Source organism: Eumetopias jubatus, unplaced genomic scaffold, assembly GCF_037043125.1.
Source record: "Eumetopias jubatus isolate StellerSeaLion01/CBP00866 unplaced genomic scaffold, mEumJub1_p1.0 scaffold_7, whole genome shotgun sequence".
In the NCBI taxonomy this organism is placed as follows: domain Eukaryota; kingdom Metazoa; phylum Chordata; class Mammalia; order Carnivora; family Otariidae; genus Eumetopias; species Eumetopias jubatus.
Genome location: NW_028274813.1, coordinates 105,012,290 through 105,037,049, shown reverse-complemented (window position 1 = coordinate 105,037,049; position 24,760 = coordinate 105,012,290). Strand labels below are relative to the sequence as shown.

Here is a 24,760-nt window from a genome sequence, read left to right as displayed (position 1 = left end):
GTTTTCCAGAATGGTTGTACCATTTTACATTCGCACCAGCAAAGTAAGAGTGATCCAGTTTCTCCACAACCTTGCCAACATTTAGTGTCATCACTATTTTTTATTTTAATCATTCTGATAGGCGTGTAGTGATATCTCTTTGTGGTTTTAACTTGCACTTTCCTAATGGCTAATGATGTTGAATGTCTTTTCATACCCTTATTTGTCATCTGTATATTCTCATCAGTGAAATGTCTATTCAGGTGTTTTGTCCATTTTCTAATTTTTTTTTTTTTTTTACTGTAGAGCTTTGAGTGAGGGTTTTTTTTTTTATCTATTCTGCAGTGAATTTTATTGAATTCATAGGGTGCATTCCTTCATGAAAAATAATTTAAAAAAATTATACAGGCATGCTTTGTGAGACAAACCAGTGAGATGAAGCCTGCTTAGACCAGACCAGAGCAGACACCTCAGCCCACATGATGGTGCTTTTATTCAATACAAACAAACAGCAACAATGATAATAGGATGAGACCATAAATGCACGGAAACTTTCTGGAACTCCTGGCTACACTCTGACCAATCTATCATTCTTTTCTTACCAGCCAGGTAAACAACCGAGCTCATCTGCTAATGCCAAAAATTTCAAAGCTCTTAATCCAGTTAGAAATGACTACAACTGAGGACCTTTCCTCTGGCTAGCTGGCTTCCCCAATTCAGAGTTGTTAGCAGGTCAATTTCAGCATCACAGAAAGTCTCCTCCGGCTGGCTGTACCACATACTGGTGACAAGGAGAGCTTTAACGTGTTCTGTGCTCAGGCTGCTGGGCCTCCGGACAGCTTGTGTCCTTCTGTGCACCTTGGTCCTGAGCATTCTGAGACTTGGTCAGCTGCGGATAAAAGGGACCCACCAGCCCATTCAGAGGCGTATTGTTAACAAGATAATCCATCACATCATCTAAATACTCCATTTTCTGCAGCCTGCCCTTTGCGGGAAGTGAGGAGGTCATCAAACACTTCCTTAAAGGAGGCAGTGTTGCAGAACCCTGAGTAGATGTCACCGGCCATCACCCCCAAGGGACTGGCCTGATCTTGGATGTTCTGCAGTAACCTTTGGACACCGCAGAGTGTGGCATGTGGTCTGGAGCTGCTGAGTCAGGTGGTGGGCAAGAGGACGTGACTCAAAGTGCTCAGCACAGTGGGACTCATCTGTGTCATCAGAGCCAATGCTCTTCCACTCCACCCAGGAGAGAGAGAACTTATCCTGAGCACCTTGAATTTTCTGGTTGGCACTATGCACATTCTTCCTGGCAAATTCGATCGGATTAGCAGTGGAATGGAGCTGAGAAATGGTCTCTTGGCTTTTTTGCTTGGCTTCTCTAACCTTGCTGAGAGCCTGCTGGTAGACACATGAGCAGAGCTTGGTAGACAGGGATCCCAGTCTAACGTAATAACTTGGCTTCTGAACTGTATCAAATCCTTCAACTTTTTTTGCTTCTTTTTCTAGTTCTTTCTCAGTGAGAGGGAGGTACTGGTCCACCAACAACTCTGATTTGGTGAGCGCATTTTCTACTCCACTGCTCACCATCTGCACCATCCGACCTCCCAAGATTGTGTTAATGCTGCCATTGACCATAGACTTAGTCTTCTCCACACTGCCTGTCACCACTCCTTTGGTCTTGTCCATCACCACAGTGATGGTGTTGGCCATGGAATCCTTGGCCCTGGTAACAGCTGTGTCACAGTATCTTTTGCCCCAGTCATAACACCTCTGGCATTGGCAACGACCTGGTTGTTGCCTGATTCAGAATAGGTAGTTTCTCCTCAACCCTGTCTAGCCCCTTATAAGCATAGGTATTGGCAACCGCAATTTGTGGCTCTAGCTTCTGGATGATGGGCAGAGCACTGGTCACAGCCACAAAAGTGATGGTCTTCACACCCTTCTCTGCCATCTTGCACACAGACTTCAAGAGTAGATTTAGTTTGTAAGAAACTGTGAGACTGTCTTCCAAAGTGGCTGTACCATTTTGCATTTCCAGCAGCAATGAATGAGAGTTCCTGCTGCTCTGCATCCTCATCAGTATTTGGTGTTGTCAGTGTTTTGGCTTTTGGCCATTCTAGTAGGTGTGTACATCACGGTGTTCTTATGGAGCACTTCTTTACTTTGTGTCATTGCAAGACACTCCAGATTCCTCCTATATATTTCCTGCCCCAGTCCTAGAAGTTTCTCCAAGAGCCCTGGTACTTTTGATGGAGAATGTTCATCTTGTTTTTTTCACATCCTCAGCATTAAGATCTATTCATATATTTGTTTAAAAACTTCCCCAATTTGGAGCTCTCTTGCACTGTTGGTGGGAATGCAAACTGGTGCAGCCACGGTGGGAAACAGTACAGAGTTTCCTTAAAAAATTAAAAATGGAACTACCCTACAACCCAGCAATTGTACTACTAGGTATTTACCCAAAGAATACAAGAATACTAATTCAAAGGGATACATGCACCCTGATATTTATAGCAGCATTATCTACAATAGCCAAATGATGGAAGTAGCCCATGTCCATTGATTGATGAATAGATAAAGAAGATGTGAGATATATATATAAAATGGAATACTACTCAGCCATAAGAAAGAATGAAATCTTGCCTGAGCAATGACATGGATGGTTAGAGAGTATTAAGTTAAGCAAAATAAGTCTGTCAGAGAAAGACAAATATCATGATTCCTAGAAGTAGATTTGCTTCATCAGAGGGCCCATGCATTTGCACTTTGTTATACATATTGTGAAAATTGCTGTGTTGTATGGTTGTACCAATTTATGCTGGCTCCAGTAATATATGATGGTGCCTACTTCCTCACAGCTTTGTCAACACATTTGGCAAAACTTTGGGATTTGTACCAGTCTGATGAGTGGATGTATGTCCAGGTAGTATCAATTCACATTTCTCTTAAGGGTCATCTGTATTTCTTTTCTATAAAATGTCTGTTCATATCGTTTGGCTATTTTTCTCGTGGGTTGTTTTTTATGTTGTAATAATTTGCACAAACTCTTATATATTAGAAAGACTCAGTCCTTTATCTTTGAATCTGGTCTGTCATTTACCTTTTGACTTGGCTTATAGTCTCTTTTGCCAGGCAAAATGTTTTTATTTTTTATATAATCAAGTTTAGCAATCTTTTATGGTATGTGGATTTAGGACAACTCCCGTACCCCACTTTTCTCTTTCAGAGTGTTCTTAGCTATTTTGAACTTCAATTGTTTAAGGAAAAAAAAAAAGATAAATGGGGCACCCGGCTGGCTCAGTTGGTAGAGCATGCAACTCTTGATCTTAGAGTCACGAGTTTGAGCCCCATGTTGGGTGTAGAGCTCACTTTAAAAAAGAAAAATAGATAAAACAAAAAACCAGTCTCCACTGGACATGAATCAAAATTCTGATGTCTTGATGGTTAAAAACAACTAAGCATCCCCTTTTCCAGAATTCCACCTTAGCTTGGATCCTTTCTAGCTAGAGGTGCTACTACACATACCGAAGGAAACTGGAAGGGAATGAAGAAAAGTCATTGCTTTACTAGGGTGCTGGGATGAGGGATGCCTTTTTTCTCCATATTCCAATGAACTGTGCTATATTGTTCTTAGAATAATTTAAAATATAGTGCTTATTTAAGAAATGACCTCTTAAAAAACAAAAACAAAAGAAATGACCTCTTTCTAATTTAAACAATAGATAGTTCCTCATTTATATAATGAGAATAATAATAGCACCTAAAGATAAAGAAACAAAGTCCCAAGGAGGTCAAAGCAACTTGCCCAAGGTCATTCAGTATGTGAACGGCAGTGCCAGGCCTCAAAGCCAGGTTGTCTGACAAAGGACATGTCTTAACCACAAGGATATACTGTCGCCTGTGAGTGCATCATGACATAACAAGAAAAAATGAACAACCAAGAGGCTAGAACTGTAACATAAAAGACCATCACTAAGTCCCAATGGAGAAATGGGTGGAGAACATGAGCGAATAATTCGCTTGGGAGGAAACGCAGCTTGTTTGCTAACCCTATTCTAGCTAGAAGTTTATCTGACCTTCCCTCACGCTAGCTACCGGGTCCCGCAGTCCTGGCCCTCATGCCAACCCCAGGGGCCCAAAGCACCCGTCTCTCCCTGCTGTGCTTCATCAGCGAGGTCATGGAGACTTTGCAGTGGGGACCCCCTTCAACCCAGGCCCCCACACTTACATGATCAGCCACGTTGGTGTGGCCTCCTGCGTGGATGAGGGCCCGGGCCACGTCCTCAGAGCCACAGAGGACTGCGTAGTGGAGGCAGCTCTGTTTTTTCTAGAGGGAAACAGGCATCAGTGCCATGTCCTGAAAGCCCCTCACACGGGGGCTTTGGGATCCATTATTCCATTTGTGTCTCACAACCCCCGGGACAATTACCCCTTGAACCCTGAGGCTGGAGAAATCAATTGCCTTGCCAAGTCCTGGTGATGAGTAAAAGGAGCTCACTGTGGTCCTGGCTTTTCCTTGCCTCCTGTCACAAACTCCAGAACATACATCAAAGCCTGCACAATTCCTAGGCTGGTAAAGACACACAGAGTATACTCTGAGGTTTTCAAAGAGAGGAATAAATAAGATTTGCTAGCACAGATCAAACCCCACCTGGCACACACTGCCCCGCTAGAGCTGGTCTCAGCATGTCTGGGCAGGAGCCAGGCAGCGCCAGGGCAAGGCTTCATCCCGATGGGCCTTCTAAGTGCCCTCCTTCAATCCAAGCGCACCCCCAGTCAAACAATGATCTCACATGAGATACCCCCTCCCCCTAACTCTGCCAGGCAGACCCCTCTAAGCAATCAGGGGTCCCAGGCTGCCCAGACTGTTACCCCAGGACTTTCAGTTTTGAAAACCAGGATGGTATGGGGCAAACTGGGACGAGCTGGTCACCCCCCCAAAGTCCTATCTGAACTGAGTGCACAGGGTGAGTGGGAAACAGTCCACCTCCCAATGGCAAATGTACTCCCTTTGGGTTAGCCCCCACTCCAGAGACCCTGCGAGGGGTGGAGGTGTCCAGGTAGAATGTGCCCACTACCAGAAACCTCAAGCCAAGGCAAGAGCACAAGGCCCAGTGCAGTGGGCAGCTCCAGCCCTGCCAATGACCACCAGCTGGACACGACCTCCCCAGTCCCTAAACTCCTATGCTGCTGCTGCTGGGGAGATGGCCTTGACATTTCACTTCTTGTGCCCCCTCCCAGTCCTAAGAACTGTGCTGGGCACAGAGACAGGGTTGCTGCCCAAAGAGCAACACCGTGCCAATGGAAGGACCTAGCTGGGTGCCCTGGGGCAGCTGCTTCCACCCTCTGGGTGGGCCTTGGTGTCATCCCGACACCCTGGGGCAGCAAGGTGTACCTGCTAGAGGAGTTCTGCAAATTAAGTGTTTTGTGACTTATAAAGTATTATTCACATTGAAGGGGGGTTAACATTGATATTATTATTGAATTTACGTTTGTCATTTTGCTACTTATTTTCTGTATGTCTCCTGTCTTTTTTGTTCTTCTGTTTCTCCTTGGTTGCTTTTGTGTTAAATATTTCTAGCATATTTTAATTCCTGGGCTTTTTCACTATTTTTGCTAGCATATTTTATTTATTATTATTGCTTTATTATTGAAATTTAGAACAAATAGAGAATTCCAGACCCTGAAGCCATGCAATCAGCCAAGACAGATTATTTGTCATTGATCTAAAAGTAAAAAGCTAAACAAAACAAAAACGCCAACTCCCTACCTAAGGCCACAACGCCCCTTTTTCCAGGACACGGAGAGAATTTCCAGTGGCTGACTTAAGGAGTCAGTAGTGAGAGAGAGAAGAGGCCTGACCCAGGCTCCAGCTCTGGGGACTGGTGTGGCTCCTGCACAGGCAGGGCAAACCTTCCAGGCCATGAGCTCTGCAGTCCGGGGAGTAGGCTTTTCAGACTCAGCTTTGCTTCTTGCCAGCTTGTGACCCACGAAAGTCATTGAATCTCTCTAAGTTTCCGTTTCTTCATCGGTATAACAGGGGTAATTTTTCTGAAGGGATTGTTATAAAGGGGACTCATGAACTACCAAGGACCCCGCAATAAGAAGACACCAACAGGTGCTGAGCTCCTAGCACCTCCCAGGCACTGGGAGGAGTATTTACTCCTCACAGCATTATAAAAATGTGACTACGTATCATCCCCCTATTATAGTTGGAAAATGAAGCTCAGAGAATTTAAGTGACTTGGCCTCGGTCACAGAGCCCCGCAGTGGAGAAGCCAAGACCAGACCCCAGGCCTGCTGCCTGAGGGCCCCTATTCACGCACGTTCAGGAATCACCGTGGCTGCTACTGTGGGCACCGTTAGAGTTAGGCTTCAGAAGCCAAGGGCAGACATCCGTCCCAGGGGAGGACTGACTACCTGGGTGAGGGCGTTCACACAGCTCCCGGCCTCAAGGAGCAGCTGTACACAGTCGGGGTGGACACCTTCAGCCGCCACGTGCAGGGCAGTCAGACCTTTCTGAAACACACAGGGAGAGGTATGAGGACGGCAGGGAGGCTGAAGCCAGACCCTGAGAGGAGAGGGACCCCTCCCACTAGGGCTCCAGGGCTCTGGGAGCTCTCCACGGCCATGCTACTGAGGACAATAACCTGCGTCATTATTTGTGGTTCCCTGAGCCCAGTACCTGATTTTCTCACGTTGAGGAGCATGTGGTACGTTGATTCCCACCTCCACATCCCTGCTCACGTTCTCCCCCTCCAAGCTGCCTCACCCCCTGCTCTCTGTCTATTCCTTCTTACTCCAGGAAGCCTCTAGCAGGGGAAAATCAGGCTGCACCTCGGGCCGTCCATTCCTCGAAAGCAGGGAGTGAGTGAGCATCTCTGCATCCTCTGGGCGATGACTCACCGCGTTCTGCTCCTCCAGGTCCAGCCTGATGTCCACGAGCCGCCGCAGCACAGCCAGGTGGCCCCGGCTGGCAGCCAGGTGAAGGGCCGTATTCCCCTCCTGCAGGCAGAAGGGCTCCCGAGGGACCGGTAGAATCATAGACCCTTCAAGGCCCTGGGGACCTGCTGGAAATGCCCCTCATTGTATAGACATGGAAGCTGAGGTCCAGAGAGGGGAAGTGACACATCGGGGGTCACAGAGCAAGTCGATGAAAAACTGCAGCCCCGAACCCTGGGCCAATGTCTCCCTGCCTGTGAGAAGTGTGCCCCAAACTACAACCAGGGGCACTTACAAGGGCCAAGTCCTGGTCTTTCCTCACACTTGAAGGCAGACACAATACTTGGGGGGAAAAAGAATCCCTACTTACCATGCCCCTGTCTAAAGCCAGTCCCTCTTTGAGCCATCCTCGAACCATCCCCTTCCCCTGCTCAAGGCCACAGCTCCAAGGACTCTCCTTGGTGCTCAGGTTGTGCCCGGGGCAGCCAGCTGCATGGCCCAATTCAAGATGGTAGCTTCTCATTGAATAGTGTGGTCGCGCTGACCATACTACTTAAAACCACAACTCTGGGGACGCCTGGGTGGCTCAGTGGGTTAAGCGTCTGTCTTTGGCTCAGGTCATGATCTCGGGGTCCTGGGATCGAGCTCTGTGTTGGGCTCCCTGCTCAGTGGGGAGCCTGCTTCTCCCTCTCCCTCTGCCCCTCCCCCCGCTTGTGCTCTCACTCTTGCGCGCACTCTCTCTAATAATAAAATCTTAAAACAAAACTGCAGTTCCCACCCTCTGTCCTCCTAATCCCTGATCTTGCTGGACTTTTCCTTCTCTTTTCCCCCATAGCACTGATAACTTAACACTATCATTTGCTTATATACTATGCTTATTATTTATTGTCTGACTCTTCCTGATAGAACATAAACACCTCAAGGGCAGGGATTTCTATTTTTGTTCTCCAATGTTTCCCAAGTGCCTAGAATAGGGCCTGGGGCACATGGCAGACATTCAATAAAATATTTGTTCAATGAGTAAATACTGTGATGGAGAGATTGACATGTGTCTCCTGGAACTTGAGAACCACAGGGCTGGTAGTTGTCCACACTTAAGAAGTCTAAAGGTGACAGTGACACAACCAAGAGAGGTGGCTACCCTGGGTGTGGCAAAGGGCACACTGTTCTTTGTATCAGAAGCGGCTCTTGCCAAGGGCAGCCTGATGGGGTTGTCCTTAAAGGGATCTTTCTGCAGGGGCATCTGGGTGGCTCAGTCAGTTAAGCATCCGACTCTTGATTTCAGCTCAGGGCATGATCTCAGGGTCATGAGATCAAGACCCGTATCAGGCTCCATGCTCGGCGGGGAGTCTGCTTCTCCCTCTCCCTCTGCTACTCTAAAAATAAATAAATCTTTTTTTTTTTTTTTTAAGGGAATTTTTCTGCAGAGGACAAGTGTATGGTGAAGGGGCCCCAGCAAAGAGGAGAGCTGGAAGGGGCCAGCCAGAGAAGAAGTATGTCTCTCAGGAAGAACCACACGTAGAGAACCAGAGCAGGGGCCCTTGAGGGAACCCGCAAAGGCATCAGAAGGGACAAGCCAGCTTCAGCCATTCATCAAGCCCAGAAGGGCTCTGGGACAGATCTAGCTACACCAGTCATGGGGGCTTCTAGCTCAAGGTCTTTTCCTCTGCCCCGGCCTGTCTCAGCACCTTCCTGAGGAAGAAATCAAAACATGCACATTAGACCAGAACTCTTAAGGGCCCAGTGAGGGGGTGAACGTATACCAATGCCAAAGTGGTACTTAAAGCAGCTATAAACATACCTCCCCTCATGAGAACTCCACACATACATAAAACAGCTATATCCTATGGGATCGAAGATGAAACATTTAAATTTCTTCTATGATCATTACCACATTGCATTAATAAATAAAAGTTAAGTTTAAAAAAACCCCCTCAATGACAACAACAAAATGTCCCCTGAACAGCCTTGTTTGCTTCTTGCCCACTCTCTCCGCAAATGTGCAAACAGCTGCCTAGCTGCTGCAGGCACGGACCGGGCTGGGGGAGGGGGTGGCCATGGTGTGAAGTCTGTGTTTGAGGAGACACAAAGGAAGTGGTGAACCACTGGGGGCCAATATGTGCCCCCAAGTAGCAGGGCTGTGAAGACAGGGGCAGGGTTTTGTTTTCCCTCTGGGTTATAAATATCCACATATTGCCCTTTTCTTTTTCTTCAAGATTTTATTTATTTATTTGACAGAAAGAGAGAAAGCACACGCACAAGCAGGGGGAGTGGCAGGCAGAGGGAGCGAGAGAAGCAGGCTCCCCACTGAGCAGGGAGCCTGATGCAAGGCTCGATCCCAGGACCCCGAGATCGTGACCTGAGCTGAAGGCAGAGGCTTAACCAACTGAGCCACCCAGGCGTCCCACACACATCTTGCTCTTTGAAGGTGCAGGTGGCACAGCCCCCCTAACAGAGCACTCTCACTCTATCTGGGCAGGTAGGGGGCTCAGAGGCAGGAGAGCTGGGCAGAAGGAGGCCATGGCATTGGGTTCAGTGTCCTCTCCCCTCCTCCTGTGAGGATGCCCAGCCTCTCTATCTCTGGGACACAGCCCCTTGATATTCCCAGGGGATTTAATCACTACCTCTGGGCTTTCTAAGCCTGCTTAACATCACAACACCTGTGGCATGCCCTGTGTAGTCACAGGACCATCTTAGCAGGCTGTGGGGTCCTAGCAGGAGTCAGACCTTTAACGGCACTGGGTCTTGAAAAGCATATTATTAAGCCTCCTGCCCAAATGAAATTCAAAACGAAAACATCTTTCACCTGAAAATACAAAACTTAACAGGGGCATGCAATTTTTTTTTAAAGAATTTTTTATGTATTCATTTGAGAGTGAGTGAGTGAGAGCACAAGCATGGGGGAGGGGCAGAGGGAAAGGGAGAAGCAGACTCCCGGCTGAGCAGGGAGCCCAAAACAGGGCTAGATCCCAGGACCCTGGGAGCTCAACCCAAGGCAAAGGCAGACGCTTAACTGACTGAGCAACCCAGGCGCCAATAGGGTCATGCAATTTTAAAAGTTTCTTTCTAGAATTTCTGACTGCGAGATTCTGGGTAAGCTCATTAAAGCTGCGCTTTGCTTGTTTTCCAGTTTTGCTGTTCCTGCCCTCCTGGCACCCTGAATACAATCATGTTTTTACCTCCGAGGTAGAAGCACCCTGGCAGGGGGTGTCCTTTACTCCTCTCTGTACTCCCAGTTCTTGGCCCACATCCTACACAGTCTAGTCCAGAGCATGACCTGCTCAGCCCATTTCCAGAATGACGGAAACCAGCCTGATCTGATTCTCAAGACCAAAAGGATGAGTGTAGACAGGTAGAGTCGGTGCAAACCCCAAGGGCTTAGTGCCCCAGGAGGCAGCTTGACGAGAGGGAGCTGCCCAGGGCTGGGCATCAGGTTGCTGGTTCCAAACCCAGCCCAACCTCTGTCTTGCTGTGTGACCCTGGCTAAAGCATCCCCCTCTCTGGACCTCCGATCTATAAAATGAGAAGGTTGAATTGGTCCTCAATAAAGGAACTTCCAGTTCTAAGACCCTGTGTGCATTTGCCTGTCACTAGCTTATAAACAGAACTCCTCTATGCTGGCCAAGCGCATTAATCAGAAGATTAATAATGGAGTTTGTCCCTTTATTGGAAGTGTTGTTTAGAATTTGCTGCAACATACTTGCCTAATGATTCACAATGGCCCACTAAAATGAGTCATTTTCAGGGTAGTCCCCTCAGGCCCAGCCCTCACCTCTCCTCAGATTGATGAAATCCTGCTTGAAGCTCTCTACCCTGAACCAACTGCTCCCTCCTCTGGCCTCTTATCCTATTTTTGCCATGAGCATAGTAGATGACTAAATGACAAAGAAAGTAAATAACCAGCAGGTGCGTGGCTACCACCCCCCCCCAACTCTTCCCCTCATCCGAAACAACAGACAGCCCCAAGGGCATCACAATCCTGCTCAAACCCATTCCAGGCAGCACCACCAGCCAACAGATTTGCCATCCCAGCTCCCCACACCTGATCACAGCTTTCTACTAGGGTGGCAGCTCGGGTTCCTTGGGTGAAAAACTGTCTCTCGGATATCTTTGGGCTCCTCACGCGCAGCACGGGACGGGCCCATAGCATGTGCTTGAAAAAGGCCTGCAGGATGAATATCCGACCCTCTCTGTCCTTGAGCCGCCTGCCCTTCCAACATGCTGGAGTCAGAAGTAGGCACAGGTCAGCTGCCAGAGAGCGCCCACCCTGGTCAGGAGCCCAGAGCTTGGACCTCCCCTGGGACCCAGTTACAGTACCTTGTCTTTCACACTGTGGTCACAGCCAGAGCCCACAAGGAAGTCCAGAGCATCCAGCTGCCCATGCTCAGCAGCCCGATGGAACGCCGTCCTTCCCAGCTGACCGGGGAGGGGAAGAAAGTGACCCTTCTGTACCCTGTAGGAGGCACGCCCACACTGCCCACCTAGCCACCACTCAGGGCTTGCAGGGGCCTCTCCTGCCCCAGCAACTCTCCCTTCGCCTTGTCCTACACACCTTACCTGGAAAGCCTAGACCCAACTTTCCAACAAGACCCACTGGGTGGGGTCCCTCCCCCACTGAAATCCTTCTGTGGCTCCCTGCTGTCTACTGAATAAAGGACAGATTCCTGAGGCTTGAGGTTGGTGGAGATTTCCATGAGGGGCTCCCAACATGGCCCTGGCTCTCACTCCCAAAATTCTAGTCCATCTGAACTCACATACAAAGGGCCCTTTTCCACCTCTAAAGCTCTGAAAATGCTCTTCTCTCTATTTACAAAATCTCCCTGCTTTCCAATCTTACCAACAAAATCCAGGTCATTCACTAAATGCCACCTCCTCCAGGAAGCAGAAAGCAATAGCGCCCATCTCTAACCTATCTAGTTAGTCCTCATCAGAACCTCTCTGAGGGAACTGACCATTTTCCTCCTATGTCCCTCTCATTTGTGCTCTAACACCCTTTCTAGACCAGCAGTTCCCTAAGGTGGGGTCCAGTCTGCACTACTCACAGCTCAAAGGATGCACTCAAGGAATGGGCAAGAGTGGCCCCAGGAGCCCCAAACCCAATGGGAAAGACAAGCAGCCTCAAGGCCACTCTCACCTTGTCAGCATGGTCCAGGGGCACATCCTCCAGGTCCTCCATTATGAACGCCAGCACCGGCACGTGACCTTTTTGGGCTGCACAGTGTAGTAAGGTCAGGCCGTCCTGGAAACAACATGGTAGACCAGGGTGGTCCCTACAGTCTATGAAGGGGGGCCCTTCTCACACCCTGGCTGTCTCCCAAACGGTGAGTGTTTGCAATCCAGAACACAGCTTTCCCACAGAAACAACACAGCATGTAAATGGGGATGGACCCCTGAGCCACCCATGGGTGCCCCACTCAGCCTCACAGGGGCTGGTGGGAGTCAGGATGCCAGAGTTCAAATTCCAGCTCCAGCATTGATCAGCAATGCAGTGTGGTCTTGACCAAGTTATGTGTACCTTCATGAGCCTCCATTTTCTCCTAGGTCAAAACAGGATAACCCCTGACTACCTCATTTGGTGGCTGAGGGGGTTGGACAGCATCACCTACGGGAAGTCTTTTTATATGTTGAAAAATAACTCAGGATGTAAGGTGAGGTTGTATAGCACTAACAGTCCCCAGAATACCCCTCACAGGACATTATTACAAGGTTACAACATCTGCTTGCCTTGATAAGGCCCCAAATGAGAAACGAGGTGACTAAGTGCCCAGGATCTGTCTCTAGGAGGTCACTTCCTAACTTTCCAGGGAGGGCTGAGAGCTGATGGAATCTACAGAAATGAGGAGGTGTTAAAAAAGGAGAAAGTAGACTCACAATGGAATCACTTGTGCTAAGGCCCACCCACATCACCAAACCGAGACTTAATACCTAACCTAACTGCAACTTCAGCCTCTTCCAGATAAGCAATCTTAACCAGTCAGTCTGGAATTTCCTGGTCAACACTAGGGAGGAAATCCACCTGACAGACACCCCCACTGGCCCCCAAAGGAAGGTGATCTTGCCTAAAACAATCCATTCTTTGCTAGAATAACTTCCTTGCCCCACTGTCTTTTACCTATAAAAGTCTTTCATTTTGTACAGCTCCCCAGAGCTCCTTTCTATTTGCTAGATGGGATGCTGCCCAATTCATGAATCATTGAATAAAGCCAATTAGATCTTTAAATTTACTCACTTGAATTTTGTTCTTTAACAGAGGGGAAGTGGCCAGGGTGGGAAGAGGCGCAGGCTGGAAGAAGGTCTCTTGGCCCCAGAAGCAATATTTAAGTGAAGGACGTTTGCAAATCCTATGTTTATAGCCCAGAGTTTCTACCAAGGCCTTGCATTATAGCTTGAGTATTTGGAGTCCTGTTTTTCAAATAGATTGCAACCATCGATGGGTCATAAAAATCAATATATTGAATGATGTTGTACATCTTGACAGTAGTTTGGATTACACTGGAGTAAAATTTGTCAAATCTCAGTGAATATAAACTTAAGATTTGTGTATTTCATTTTAGGTAAAGAAATTGAATTCTAGTTAATATTATAAATGCTGAAGTATTTAGAGGGAAGTATAGTGATGTCTAATTTATTTTGAAATGCTTCCAAAATTTATAAAGAACTCTAAAAGCTCATTAATGAGATATTAAACAACCCAATTAAAAAATCATTTGGACACAAGGAAGATATATGGATGGCAAATAAGCACATAAAAAGATACCTAACATCATTAGTCATTATTGAAACGCAAATTAAAACTACAAAGAGTTTCTAACAATAGAGTATGGAAAGGGGAAAAATGCTAACATTCCAGTGGAGAAACCTGGCTGACACCACTTTACTCACGTGATTAAGTGTGAAATTATGGTTTATAATAAGAAATATGTATTTGGTCTTCATCCTGTTTCTGGCACAGAGCTCCTAAAACCCTTGGTATTTTCTAAGTGTACAGAGTGATTAAGGTGTCTATTGTTATGTTAATTTGGTGACAAGGGAAGCCACGGTAACCTGAAGATGCGGGCTGGTTGCCTGGGAAACCAACTCGATTAGAGGGTTAGAACTTTCAGTCCCACTCCCTGACCTCCAAGGAGGGGAGAGAGGCTGGAGGTTGAGTCAATCACCAATGACCAAGGATTTAATCTATCAAGTCTATGAAATGAAGCCTCCATAAAAATGCAAAAGGACAGCATTGGGAGACCTTGCAGGTTGGTGAACAAGAATGCATCCACGTGCCATGTCCCACGCTCCACAAGGACAAAAGTTCCTTTGTTGGGGACCACACCCTATGTGTCTCTTCATCTGGCTATTGATTTGTGTCCTTTAATATCCTTTGGAATAAATTTGTGATCTAGTGAGTAAACTGGTTTCCTGAGTTCTGTGGGCCCCTCTAGCAAATTAACCAACCTTAAGGAGGAGGTCGTGGGAACCTCTGACTTATAGCCAGTCAGTCAGAAGCCCAGGTGATAGCCTGGACTTGGGATTGGCTTCTGAAATGGGGGTGGTCTTGGGGGACTGAGCCCTTAACCAGTGGAATCTGATGCTATCTCCAGGCAGATAGTGTTGGAATTGGGTTAAATTTGTGGGATACCCAGTCAGTGTCCACGGAGAATTGAACTAATTGCTTGTGATATGGAAAAAACACACACATTAGAATTGGTGTCAGAACTGGATCAAGGTAACATCACCAGTGACAGGCCATATTGGTATTGATAAAGTTAATTCTTATATTGAGACCTACAAAATAGAGGCTGCCCCAGTGACCTGACCCAGGTCACAAATCTAATCCTACCTCTGAGGCACCTGGGTGGCTCAGTCAGTTACGCGTCTGCCTTCAGCTCAGGTCATGAACTCAGGGTCCTGGGATCAAGCCCTGCTTCGTGCTCCCTGCTCAGCTCAACTTCTCCCTCTCCCTCTGCTCCTCTCCCCTGCTCATGTTCTCTCTTTCTCTCAAATAAATATATATATACATACATATATATACATATATATGTATGTATATATATATGTATCAGCCTGCACTTACAGGAAACCTAACACACACTCAGTTGTACTAACCGCCCCCAACCCTAGAAAACAGGACCCGCTAGCCTTACGAGGAAATCCCCCTAGAAGCCAATCCTGCCATTTCTGTTGTTGCTTTGGGGGGCTCTACAAAATTCGCTCTTGCCCCAAATCCCTCCAGAAGACAGCTCAACTACTCTGAAGGGTGTTACTTTGATTCCTCTTGTGTGAATAAGGAGGCTGCCCAAAGGGCTAGCGACTGTCCCAACATGACAGAGTGGTAAAGGGTCAGGGGCACTAGAAGAAGGAGGCTTTTAATGCTGATGGGAGAGGCACCTCAGCACTTCTCCCGGCCCCAGTGGAAACAGCTAGCATCCCAGCTTCACAGGGCTGAGTTCAGCTGGGGCTTCTGGAGGGTTCTCAGAAGGCAGGGCAAGTTGGGACGGCAGAGCCACGTGGGGAGCAGGACGGGGCAGAGATGGGGGTAGATGGCAGAGGTGGGGCACACCAGTGCAGCAGGGCCAGGGAAACAGAGAGGGCAGGGGCTTGGGGAGCAAGGGGGCTGCCAGCTGAGGCCTTACCTTGTTCTCACAGTGGATCTTGGCCCCAGAGTTGACCAGGATCTGGAGGATCCGTAAGTGGCCGAACCAGGCAGACAGGAGAAGCGCGTTCATCCCAAACTGGGGGAGAGGACACGGGGAGGAGGGGAAGTGAATGTGAGCAGGTAGGGCTGTGCCACCTGGGCCCATGTCTGCACTGAAAATCATACAACCATAAGGGACCATAAGTGCCACCCAGGCCAGGGAGGACCAAGCTTCAGGAATGTCAAAACCATGGCATTTTTTTATTTTTTATTTTTTTAATTTTTTAAAAAAGATTTTATTTATTGGGATGCCTGGGTGGCTCAGTCAGTTAAGCGTCTGCCTTCAGCTCAGGTCATGATTCTAGGGTCCTGGGATCAAGTCCCATATCCGGCTCTTTGCTCAGTGCAGAGCCTGCTTCTCCCTCTGCCCCCTCCCCCACCCCCCACCCCTGCTTGTGCACTCTCTCTCTCTGACAAATAAATAAACAGAATCTTAAAAAAAAAAGACATTTTTATTTATTTGAGAGAGAGAGAGAGCATGAGTGGGGGGCGAGGGGCAGGGGCAGAGGAAGAAGCAGACTCCCCACTGAGCAGGGAGCTGGACACAGGGCTCAATCCCAGGACCCTGGGATCATGACGTGAGCCGAAGGCAGACGCTTCACCGACTGAGCCACCCAAGCACCCCTCCAGGGCATTTTTTTTTTTTGAAATAGAGGCTGAGAAACTATTGCAAACTTTTGTTTTTGCTAAATAAAATTTAAAAATAGGGGTGCCTGGGTGGCTCAGCCAGTTGAGTGTCCAAGTCTTGATTTCTGCTCAGGTCATGATCTCATGGGTCGTGAGACTGGCCCCACATCAGGCTCCGCGCTGGGCGTGAAGGCTGCTCGGGCTTCTCTCTCTCCCTCTCCCTCTGCCCCTCCCCGCGCTGGGGCTGTCTATAAATAAATAAATAAATAAATAAATAAATAAATAAATAAAAATAAAACAGCTACCATCTATCCTCCCCATCATTTAATAAAGAAGGAACATTTTATTTATTTATTTTTTAAGATTTTATTTATTTGAGAGAGAGAGAATGAGAGACAGAGAGCACGAGAGGGGGGAGGGTCAGAGGGAGAAGCAGACTCCCCACCGAGCAGGGAGCCCGATGTGGGACTCGATCCCGGGACTCCGGGATCACGACCCGAGCCGAAGGCAGTTGCTTAACCAACTGAGCCACCCAGGCGCCCAAGAAGGAACATTTTAACATAAAAAATTTGGGAGAAACTAATCTCAGAATATGCTCTTTCCAAATACAGCTTCATGAAAAACACACTACATTGTTCTTATTTTCTGATTTGCTATGGTTGGTGAAGATCTCAAGCTGGACTGGTGTTTGGGAGCCCACTGTTTGACTCTCCTACAGGACGGCCTCCAGGCAGACGGCTTAAGCCTGCAGACACCTCACCCCTCACAAGACATGCACTGCACTAACAACCACTGCTCACTGTTGGAAAGTCCCTCCTTCCTCTGCACTGAAATCTGCGTCCCTGTACCTTCCACCCCACCGGCACTTTGCAGCAACTGAGAATATGTCTGGGCCCTTTTCCGATGGTGGCCCAGCACCTATATGTAGGATGCTCTTCCCCAACATCTGTGAAGTATTCCGGGATCATGAGAGCCCCTTCACCGACCTCTGCCCTCATGGGGTTCTGCCTATGACCCCGCACTGGGTAGAATCTCAGTGACTGTGGGCTGGCTGGCTGAGGGAGAGAATGAACACACAAAGGGCAGAGTCCGTGGGGAGAAGCCCATAGGAGCCTGGGAATGAAAAGGGTCAAGGCTCAGAGCCTCCTGCCAGTGGGAACCCCAGGGGTGTTTCTGCATCCTAGTTCCAAGAACTGTCCAGGACAGAGCCCTATGGCATATCTCTCGAGACCTTCCCCCCCACAGCAGGATCTCCCTCTCTGGTCTCCCCCCACCCTTCTGTTAAGTAAAGTAGGCATGCCCATCAGCTTTCTTATTTTTCAAAATATATTACTATTTGCAAAGGAAACAAAAGATTTATAAAAGCACTGTCTCTTACTATCCTCCCTCATATCTTCTTTTCTCACCAATTCCCTCAAGGAAGAAATAACAGAGCACAGTGGTGATAGCGGGGGGTCTTTGTGGGCAAAGGCCTGTTGCATGAGGTTCCAGTATTTTATCAGGAAACTCAGGCTAAGGATCCCAGATATTCTCCTTCCAGAGTCACCTCTAAATGAGGCCTAAGCGAATGCAGAGAGATGGGGCGGCAGTGGGGAGGTAGGTGTTGCTGCCCCATGCCCAGCCCCAGCTTGTCATCAAGCTCCCCTTCATGTGGGGCCAGGGAGCAGAGAGAGGCCAGGGCAAAGAACGGTATTTCCGTGAAAGGTATATCTCTGCAGGGAAGTTCGTAATTCTTTAAATTTTTTTTTAATTTAGACTCTTAAATGTATCCCTGTCAAATGTCATTGGTAGACCCGGTCCTTTCCCCAAACCTATAGAGATGATTTTGTAGACCCTGTTATGCTTCAGTGCTCTCTCTCAGCAACGTGTTGCCTGCCAATTTGTTAAGTAAGACTGTCAGTCTTTTTTTTTTTTTTTTAATATTTATCTATTTATTTGAGAGAGAGGGAGAAAGAGCACACGCGCAGGCAGAAAAGACAGAGGGAGAAAGAGTCCTAAGCTGACTCCGTGCTGAGCACAGCCCGCCGCAGGGCCCGACTTGGGGCCATCTCACCACCCTGAGTTCAGACCTGCGCGGAAACCAAGAGCTGGCTGCTTAACTTACCGCGCCACCCAGGAGCCCCAGACTGTTAGCCTTCACTCATGTCTCCGGTTAAAGTGTTAGCGAGGGCAGAGCCTTGTGTCGTATCATGAGAGACCTACCTCCTGATGATTTTATTAATAAGTCCTTTATCAATCCATCCAATTATCTGTTCTACAGCCCATATCTCTCCCTGTTCACATGGTATCCTGAGGGACTGAAAAGGCTCTCTGAGAACTAAAAAACTCTTGAAAATGGAGAGATCTTTACAGCTGTACAAGGGAAAATTGGGATCAGTGCAGTGGCACTGGCCCCTGAAGATGGATTCCCTGTCCACCCTGCACCCTGTGTTTGCATGTCAGTGCCACCTCCACAATGATAGTGGACTCAGACCCAGAGAGAGCTCTGGGGCTCCTCCCCCGCCCTGGGACAGACAGACAGACACAGACATGCACACAGGCACAGGGCGCCTGTATGAGCGGCCCCATACCGCATCCGCATCGTCCACAGCAACCTCGTGCTCCAGGAGCAGCCGTACGGCTGGCTCGTGCCCGGCGCCCGCAGCCCAGTGCAGGGCCACCCTGCCCACCTGCCGGGAGGGAGAGAAGGGCTTGGGGCGCCAGCTGCCCACCTGGCCCACCTCCCCACACCCCCTCCCTGTCTCCCCAGCCGCAGGACGGCACCCTCCGACCTCCACATGCTCTCGGCTTATCACAGTGGGAATGAACTGTTTGTGAGACACTCTGTCTGTCTTCTCCCCAACCAGACAATCAGCTCCAAGAGCGTAGGGACCACATCTGCCATGGGCTCTGCTCTGTCCCCAACACCTAGCACAGTGCTGGCACAGGAGAAGCCCCTTAGAAATACTGAATGAACGAATGAATGGGATGAGTAAACGACAGAATCTGGCATTAGTATCCTACTACATCCTATAAGTCCCTGCTTCCTTGTAAGTGTTTGTCCAGTGGAGACTGAGGCTTCAGTTATGAATAAAATGCTGTGTGACCTAAGGTGACTTGCTATCCCCATCTGTGCCTGTCTTGATCTATAAATAGGATTGACACTTCCTGCCTCCCTCACCTCTCCAGGGGTGAGTGAGGACCACCAGGAAACAGGTGGAGGAGTGCTCTGAAAACCAAGCTGCACCAGACACACCTGAGAATTCCTGTTACTATCACTGAGCCCAGACAGGCTCGGAAGACACAAGTCACAGACCTGTCATGTCACCCCAGACAGAGCAGCCTCTGCAACAGTCAGGAATCCTACATCTAACCCCTTCAGCCTCCACTGACCTCCCACCCAGGCTGGCATCTCCTCTAAGAAAAGCCTGGCAGCCAGAGCCCCAAGGTAGAGAGAAGCTACCCTGCATGGTACCCAGGCCTATCGCCACTGTCCCCCATCAGAGAGAATGGCTTTTCTCTCTGTCTCCTCCAGCAGGGCTATGGACCACCCCATCTGTGGCCTTTTTTGAGGCCTGATCGATGAGCTAGGTCTGCCTCCCTGCCTGGTCTTTGAGTCCCCGGGGACTTGCCTAGGCCCACAACAGTTTTACACACTCAGTGGGTGATCAGAAAACTAAGCTAAATTGCTTCCTCACGCATGCTCAGCCTCTCTTGCTCTGGCCTCTCATGGTCTTCAACCCCTGGACTTCTGACCACAGGCGCCATTCTGTCTTTGTCCCTCCAGGCTTCTGTTCCTTTCTGTCCATCTGTCAGCCTCTGACTTTTGGCCTTCGACCTCCTGCCCTCCTGACTCTAACCTTTGTTCCTTGGGTGTGCCTTTCAGATGGGTGACAGGAGTGAAGAGAATGAGCTCTCAAATTGCCCAAGCCTGGCTGGGAATCCCAACCCTGACCTCGGACAAGACCGCAGAGACCTTGAGACAACGTGGACAATCTGAGCCTCCCCCAAGTTAACACATGCAAATGCTCCTGCCCTGGGCTCCATGAACTGTCCATCCCATGTGTAGGTGTCACCGTGGCAGGCACCATCCCTATCCAAGCCTGCAAGCCTCCCCATTTGGAAGAGCCCCTTTACGAACGTGGTTTCTGGCCCTGACGTTGACTCTCCTCTCGATCAGTTCCTTCATCCTCCCGATGTTGTTCCGTCGGGCGGCCTCATGGAGCTGCCTCTCCAGAGGAAGCACTAAGGGCAGAAAAGGGGATGCGGGATGAGGGGGAGGGCCCTCACACTGCATGAGGAGGAGAGGTGAACAGCTCCTCCCTCCCCTGAATGTCTCCCAGACAGGGGCTCTTCCAGCTTGGACTGGTGGTGGGGATGCCTCTCCTCCCTTTGGAGGTTGGGGACTTCCCCAGACAAGCTGCTTTTCTTCACTAACTCACCACAAGTCCACACGACCAGGCCTTAGCAAAACCCTAAAGATGGGACAGCATGTGCAAGACTGTCCACGGGAGCCAGGTGTGTGCCCATCTCGGCCCTCAGAGGTCCCCCATCATCCAGTTTTTCATGACCCCAAGAGCAGCTCTTGAGGAAGGGATGGAATTCATTCCCACTGGAGCTGATAACTACCTTTCCCATGGCTTTGTCCAGTGAAGAAGGCAGCCAGGAGTTACTGAGCCACCTACTTCATGAGGCTCGTCCAAGGCCAGAGGCACATTCACCTGGCTTCCTTGTCTTTGTCCCTCCATCTCTTCCCCCTTCATCCCCAATCCTAACCAGCTGTCACCTCCCAGCTGTGGGGCCCACCCTGATTCGCCTTCTCTCAAGGCTCCTCTTGCCTCAACACTGCATCATTATCTCAGACTAGAGGGAGCTCTGAGGCCTGCCATGGGCAGCGGTGGGCTCAGAGGGTGGTGGCCAAGCCATGAGGACCCAGGCCTGGTGACGTGGTCCAGGGCTCATCTCACCAGACCCCCACGCTGCTGTCATCCTGACTGCTCTTGGCTTGTGAGGATGTCTGGTGTCCTTGGCTGAACCGCAAGCTCCCTGGGGGCCCTGGCTACACCTGATCTTTGTTGATCTACCCACAGCTCACAGCAGGCCCAAAACTGGAGCTTTGGGCCATAAAACTCTGCTTCCATGAGTGACACATATCAGAATAATAGATACCTGTCCCTCCCACAGAAAGGTTTAGACACACTAGTACAAGACACGAGTATTTGCTGGCCCTTTGCGTGGTCATTACAGGGCAGATAATCTGTGGTCTGATTGCTGCCAAACCCACATCCTGCGTGTTTGGTCCAATGTGAATGTCCAGATCCAGCCCCTTTGTATATCCAGGGACAGGTGGCCAGTGTTTGGGCAGGGAAGCCTAGGATGAGCTCAGGTGACAGACAGGCCTGCCATCCGTTTGCTTTCCAGATATAGAAGAGGGTCCGGGGCTTTCCAGGGCCTTATAGGTACAACCTAGGGACCTCGGAGCTGCTGCCCCAGGGCAATCACATGGCCCTAGGTTCAACTCTGGCGAGTCACTTCCAGGACTCCAGGCCATGTGACTTAATTATCCTGTGCTTCAGTTTCCTCATCTGCAAAATGGGGAACGTGAGCCGCCCTGTAGGGTTATAGTTATGATTAGATATAAGATATGAAAAGCCCCTAGCATGGTATCTAGCAAATAGTGCCAGCATCATCATCACTATTATTCCTATAAGGCAAAGGGTAATAAATTCTGGTGCCCCTCTGGGTGGGGCCTCCCTCACTCAGGGCCCTCTAAGCCCATGAAATCCCAACCAAGGTCAGCACCCTCCCTATCCACCTCCCTGCATTATTATTCTCCATAGCACCCCTCACCACAGACATATGTCTGCTATACTTATATATTTATTAGGTTCATTGTCTGCTTCCCACATTAGAAGCCCATGACAGGGGAGATTTTTGTCTGATTTGTTAACTGCTATATCCCCAAATTCAGGCCCTGGAACACATTTGTTGAATGAATGAGTGATATACAAATCATTAAATCTCTTCAGGGGCCTTTGAACTATAAGATGCTGTCCCAGTTAAGACTCATTAGTCCCCTGGAAAATCAAACCACAAGCTCAGGCAAATGGCAGGAAAGAGGCGCTGAGGAGGAGGCAGCTTCAGGTCAATATTGCAGCAGGGGAGGGGGAAAACACCACCTTCCAAGTGTGGTCTCCACTGCTAGTTCCACCCTTTCCAATCTCCAAAGGGGGTGCCTTTCCTATAGGTGAGGAGAGGGCTCTTCTGGAAGAACCCCTCTCAGATCTCAAACATCTCCAGGAAGCACTGAGTCCCCAGCTTTTGTTTCCTTAACCTCTTGGCTGAACAACACCAAGATCCAGGCTCAGGAAAAAGAGCTGGCACTTCAGGTGAGCTTAGAGAAGCTGGGGTTCTGGTACCCACTCTGCTACTTTCTAGCAGCAGGATCCCAGGCTAGCCACGTACCCCTTGGAAGCCTCAGTTTCTTCGGTTGTAAAACTGCAGGAGGGTGAAGAAAGTTATCTGTAGCGATCCCTTCCAGCTCTGACTCCCTTTCTCTTAGCTGAAGCCTAGAAGTGGCCTGGTTTGTGTGGGCAAACAGGCACCAGTGGGAGTGGGAGCAAGCAGACCCTGCAAGGCACCAGTGAAATCAAGCCCAATCTCATCTCCTGCATCCACCTCAACCCCATGCATCCTCTTTCTGTCCACAAATACACACTGAACCCTAGCCTTGGAGACCTTCCCCATGCTGCCTCCTCTGCCCAGAATTCCCTCCCACACACCCCAATGCTCCATTGCTGCACATTCTTTAAGGGCCAGCTCAAGAGATCCTCTGACCCAGGCAGAACCCTGCACCCTTTGAAACAGCACCTTAATAAAGCTCCTCACCGCCCCCCACTCATCCCAGTGAGGGCACTGGCACAATCCTTCTCTCTCCTCTCCCAGGGAGTGCAGCAAAAGCCTATCAGGCTGGCTGATGCCCACACGGATGCTGCTGCCCCACCTAGAGGCCCTGGCACTGAGCACACTCCATGAGGAAAGCTCGGCCGTGCGCTCATCCCACCTGCGGCACACCACAGTTCCTCTCCTCTGGGTTTCAGTTTCCCCATCCGGTATAGTCTTCATTCCCCACCCAACCTCAACATTCTGGGAGAGCGGGGGCCTTCAGCATTTCTACCACTTAAAGGCGTGTGACCTTGGGTAACTTATTTAACCATCCTGTGCCTCAGCTTTCTCTTCTGCAAAATGGCGGTAACAATAGATCTACCCGCAGGGCGTCTGTGAAGATCAACTAACATTCCTGTCCTGGCTCGGCCTGGCACACAAATTATGTACTCAATACAGGATCGCATAACCCTCTTATTCGCATCACATCTAGCCAGTGTCTCCGCGGCGGCAGCTCCCTGCTTCCCGGACCCGTGGCGCCGCCGAGTCCCCGACGCGCGGCCAAAGTCCCCCCACTGGCCCGGCGCGCGTTCCTCTGGACGCCACACAGAAGCCCACGACCGAGGTGGCCGCGCGGACAGCACCAGTCGCAGGTTTGGTCGCCCCGGCAGGAGTGCGGGAATCCTCCGGGCTCTGCCCACGCCCGCCCCCAGGCCCCGCGGCGCGGCAGACTCACGGCCGTCGGTCTCCCACACCAGGGGCTCCTCCATGCTGCCGCTCCGCAGCCCGGGGGCGCGCTTCTGTCCGCCTGGGCGCGGCGCCGCGAACCGAGGGGAGGGGGCGCTGAGCCGGGGTCTGGGCGCGGGGGCTACCGGGAGCGCCGGGGTGCGCGCGGCAGCCGCTGCTCCAGACCCCTCGGTCCCGCCTGGGCCCTGGAGCACGATGTGGGCGCAGCTGCGGCAGCCTCCCTCCAGTCCTGGACCAGGCTGCAGGTGCCTGCCCACGGCTCCGCGCCTTTCACCCCCGAGGCCGGCGGGTCGGGTCGGGGCCACTCCGGGCTCTGCAAGTCCCCGTGGGCGTGTCTCCCCCAGGAGCTGTCCCAGCCTCCTAGGCCCTGGACCTTCGTGTAAGGCCTCCTGCAGGCTCCACCCTCGGGACCCCGGAGCCTGCTCAGCTGCCCCCAGACGCCTAAAGTCAGACTCCAAGGCCTTGGGCAGGCATTTAAGGAACAGACACCCCAGCAAGCCTGTAAGCATATGAAGAGATGGTGAGATTTATTCATGATCAGAAAAATACAAGTTAAAATGACGATGAGATATCACACCAATTGGACTGGCAAAATTATAAAGCTAGACAATGCCAAATCTTGGCGGCGAATGCAGAGCTGTCACAGCCAGGTGGATTGCTGGTGGGAGTAGTTTGGGGCAGCCATTCTGGAGAACAGTCTGGTAGTAATGAGGGAAACTGAACACAGCGAACTTAGAACTTAGAGTGCAGCTCTTTCCCCTCCAGTCTCAGAAAAGGACATGTAAAAGGGTGTTCCTTGCTGCCTTGTTGTTTCATGGTTGCTGGGAGTTGGAGGTGACTTGAGCATGGGGGGAGTGGAGGGGTAAAATGTGGGACTATGCAACTAGAGAAAGGAGGAGCCAGGATGCGGCTTGAGGATTG

General features: G+C 49.9%; 1 protein-coding gene and 1 pseudogene across 1 annotated transcript in view; both read right to left on the bottom strand.

Moving 5' to 3' along the window:
• Nucleotides 1-23,862, bottom strand: part of ANKDD1A (ankyrin repeat and death domain containing 1A) — a 36,602-nt gene extending 12,740 nt beyond the window's left edge. Inside the window, exons 1-9 of the mRNA XM_088024859.1 lie at nucleotides 23,829-23,862; nucleotides 20,349-20,452; nucleotides 18,799-18,897; nucleotides 15,540-15,638; nucleotides 12,056-12,160; nucleotides 11,239-11,337; nucleotides 6,886-6,984; nucleotides 6,400-6,498; nucleotides 4,208-4,306 (exon numbers count right to left, since the gene is read on the bottom strand). Coding sequence (XP_087880985.1) covers nucleotides 4,208-4,306; nucleotides 6,400-6,498; nucleotides 6,886-6,984; nucleotides 11,239-11,337; nucleotides 12,056-12,160; nucleotides 15,540-15,638; nucleotides 18,799-18,897; nucleotides 20,349-20,452; nucleotides 23,829-23,862 — 837 coding nt within the window. The remainder of the gene's footprint in view (nucleotides 1-4,207; nucleotides 4,307-6,399; nucleotides 6,499-6,885; nucleotides 6,985-11,238; nucleotides 11,338-12,055; nucleotides 12,161-15,539; nucleotides 15,639-18,798; nucleotides 18,898-20,348; nucleotides 20,453-23,828) is intronic.
• Nucleotides 779-2,011, bottom strand: LOC114206291 (perilipin-2 pseudogene; annotated as a pseudogene).
• Nucleotides 23,863-24,760: the final 898 nt, after the last annotated feature.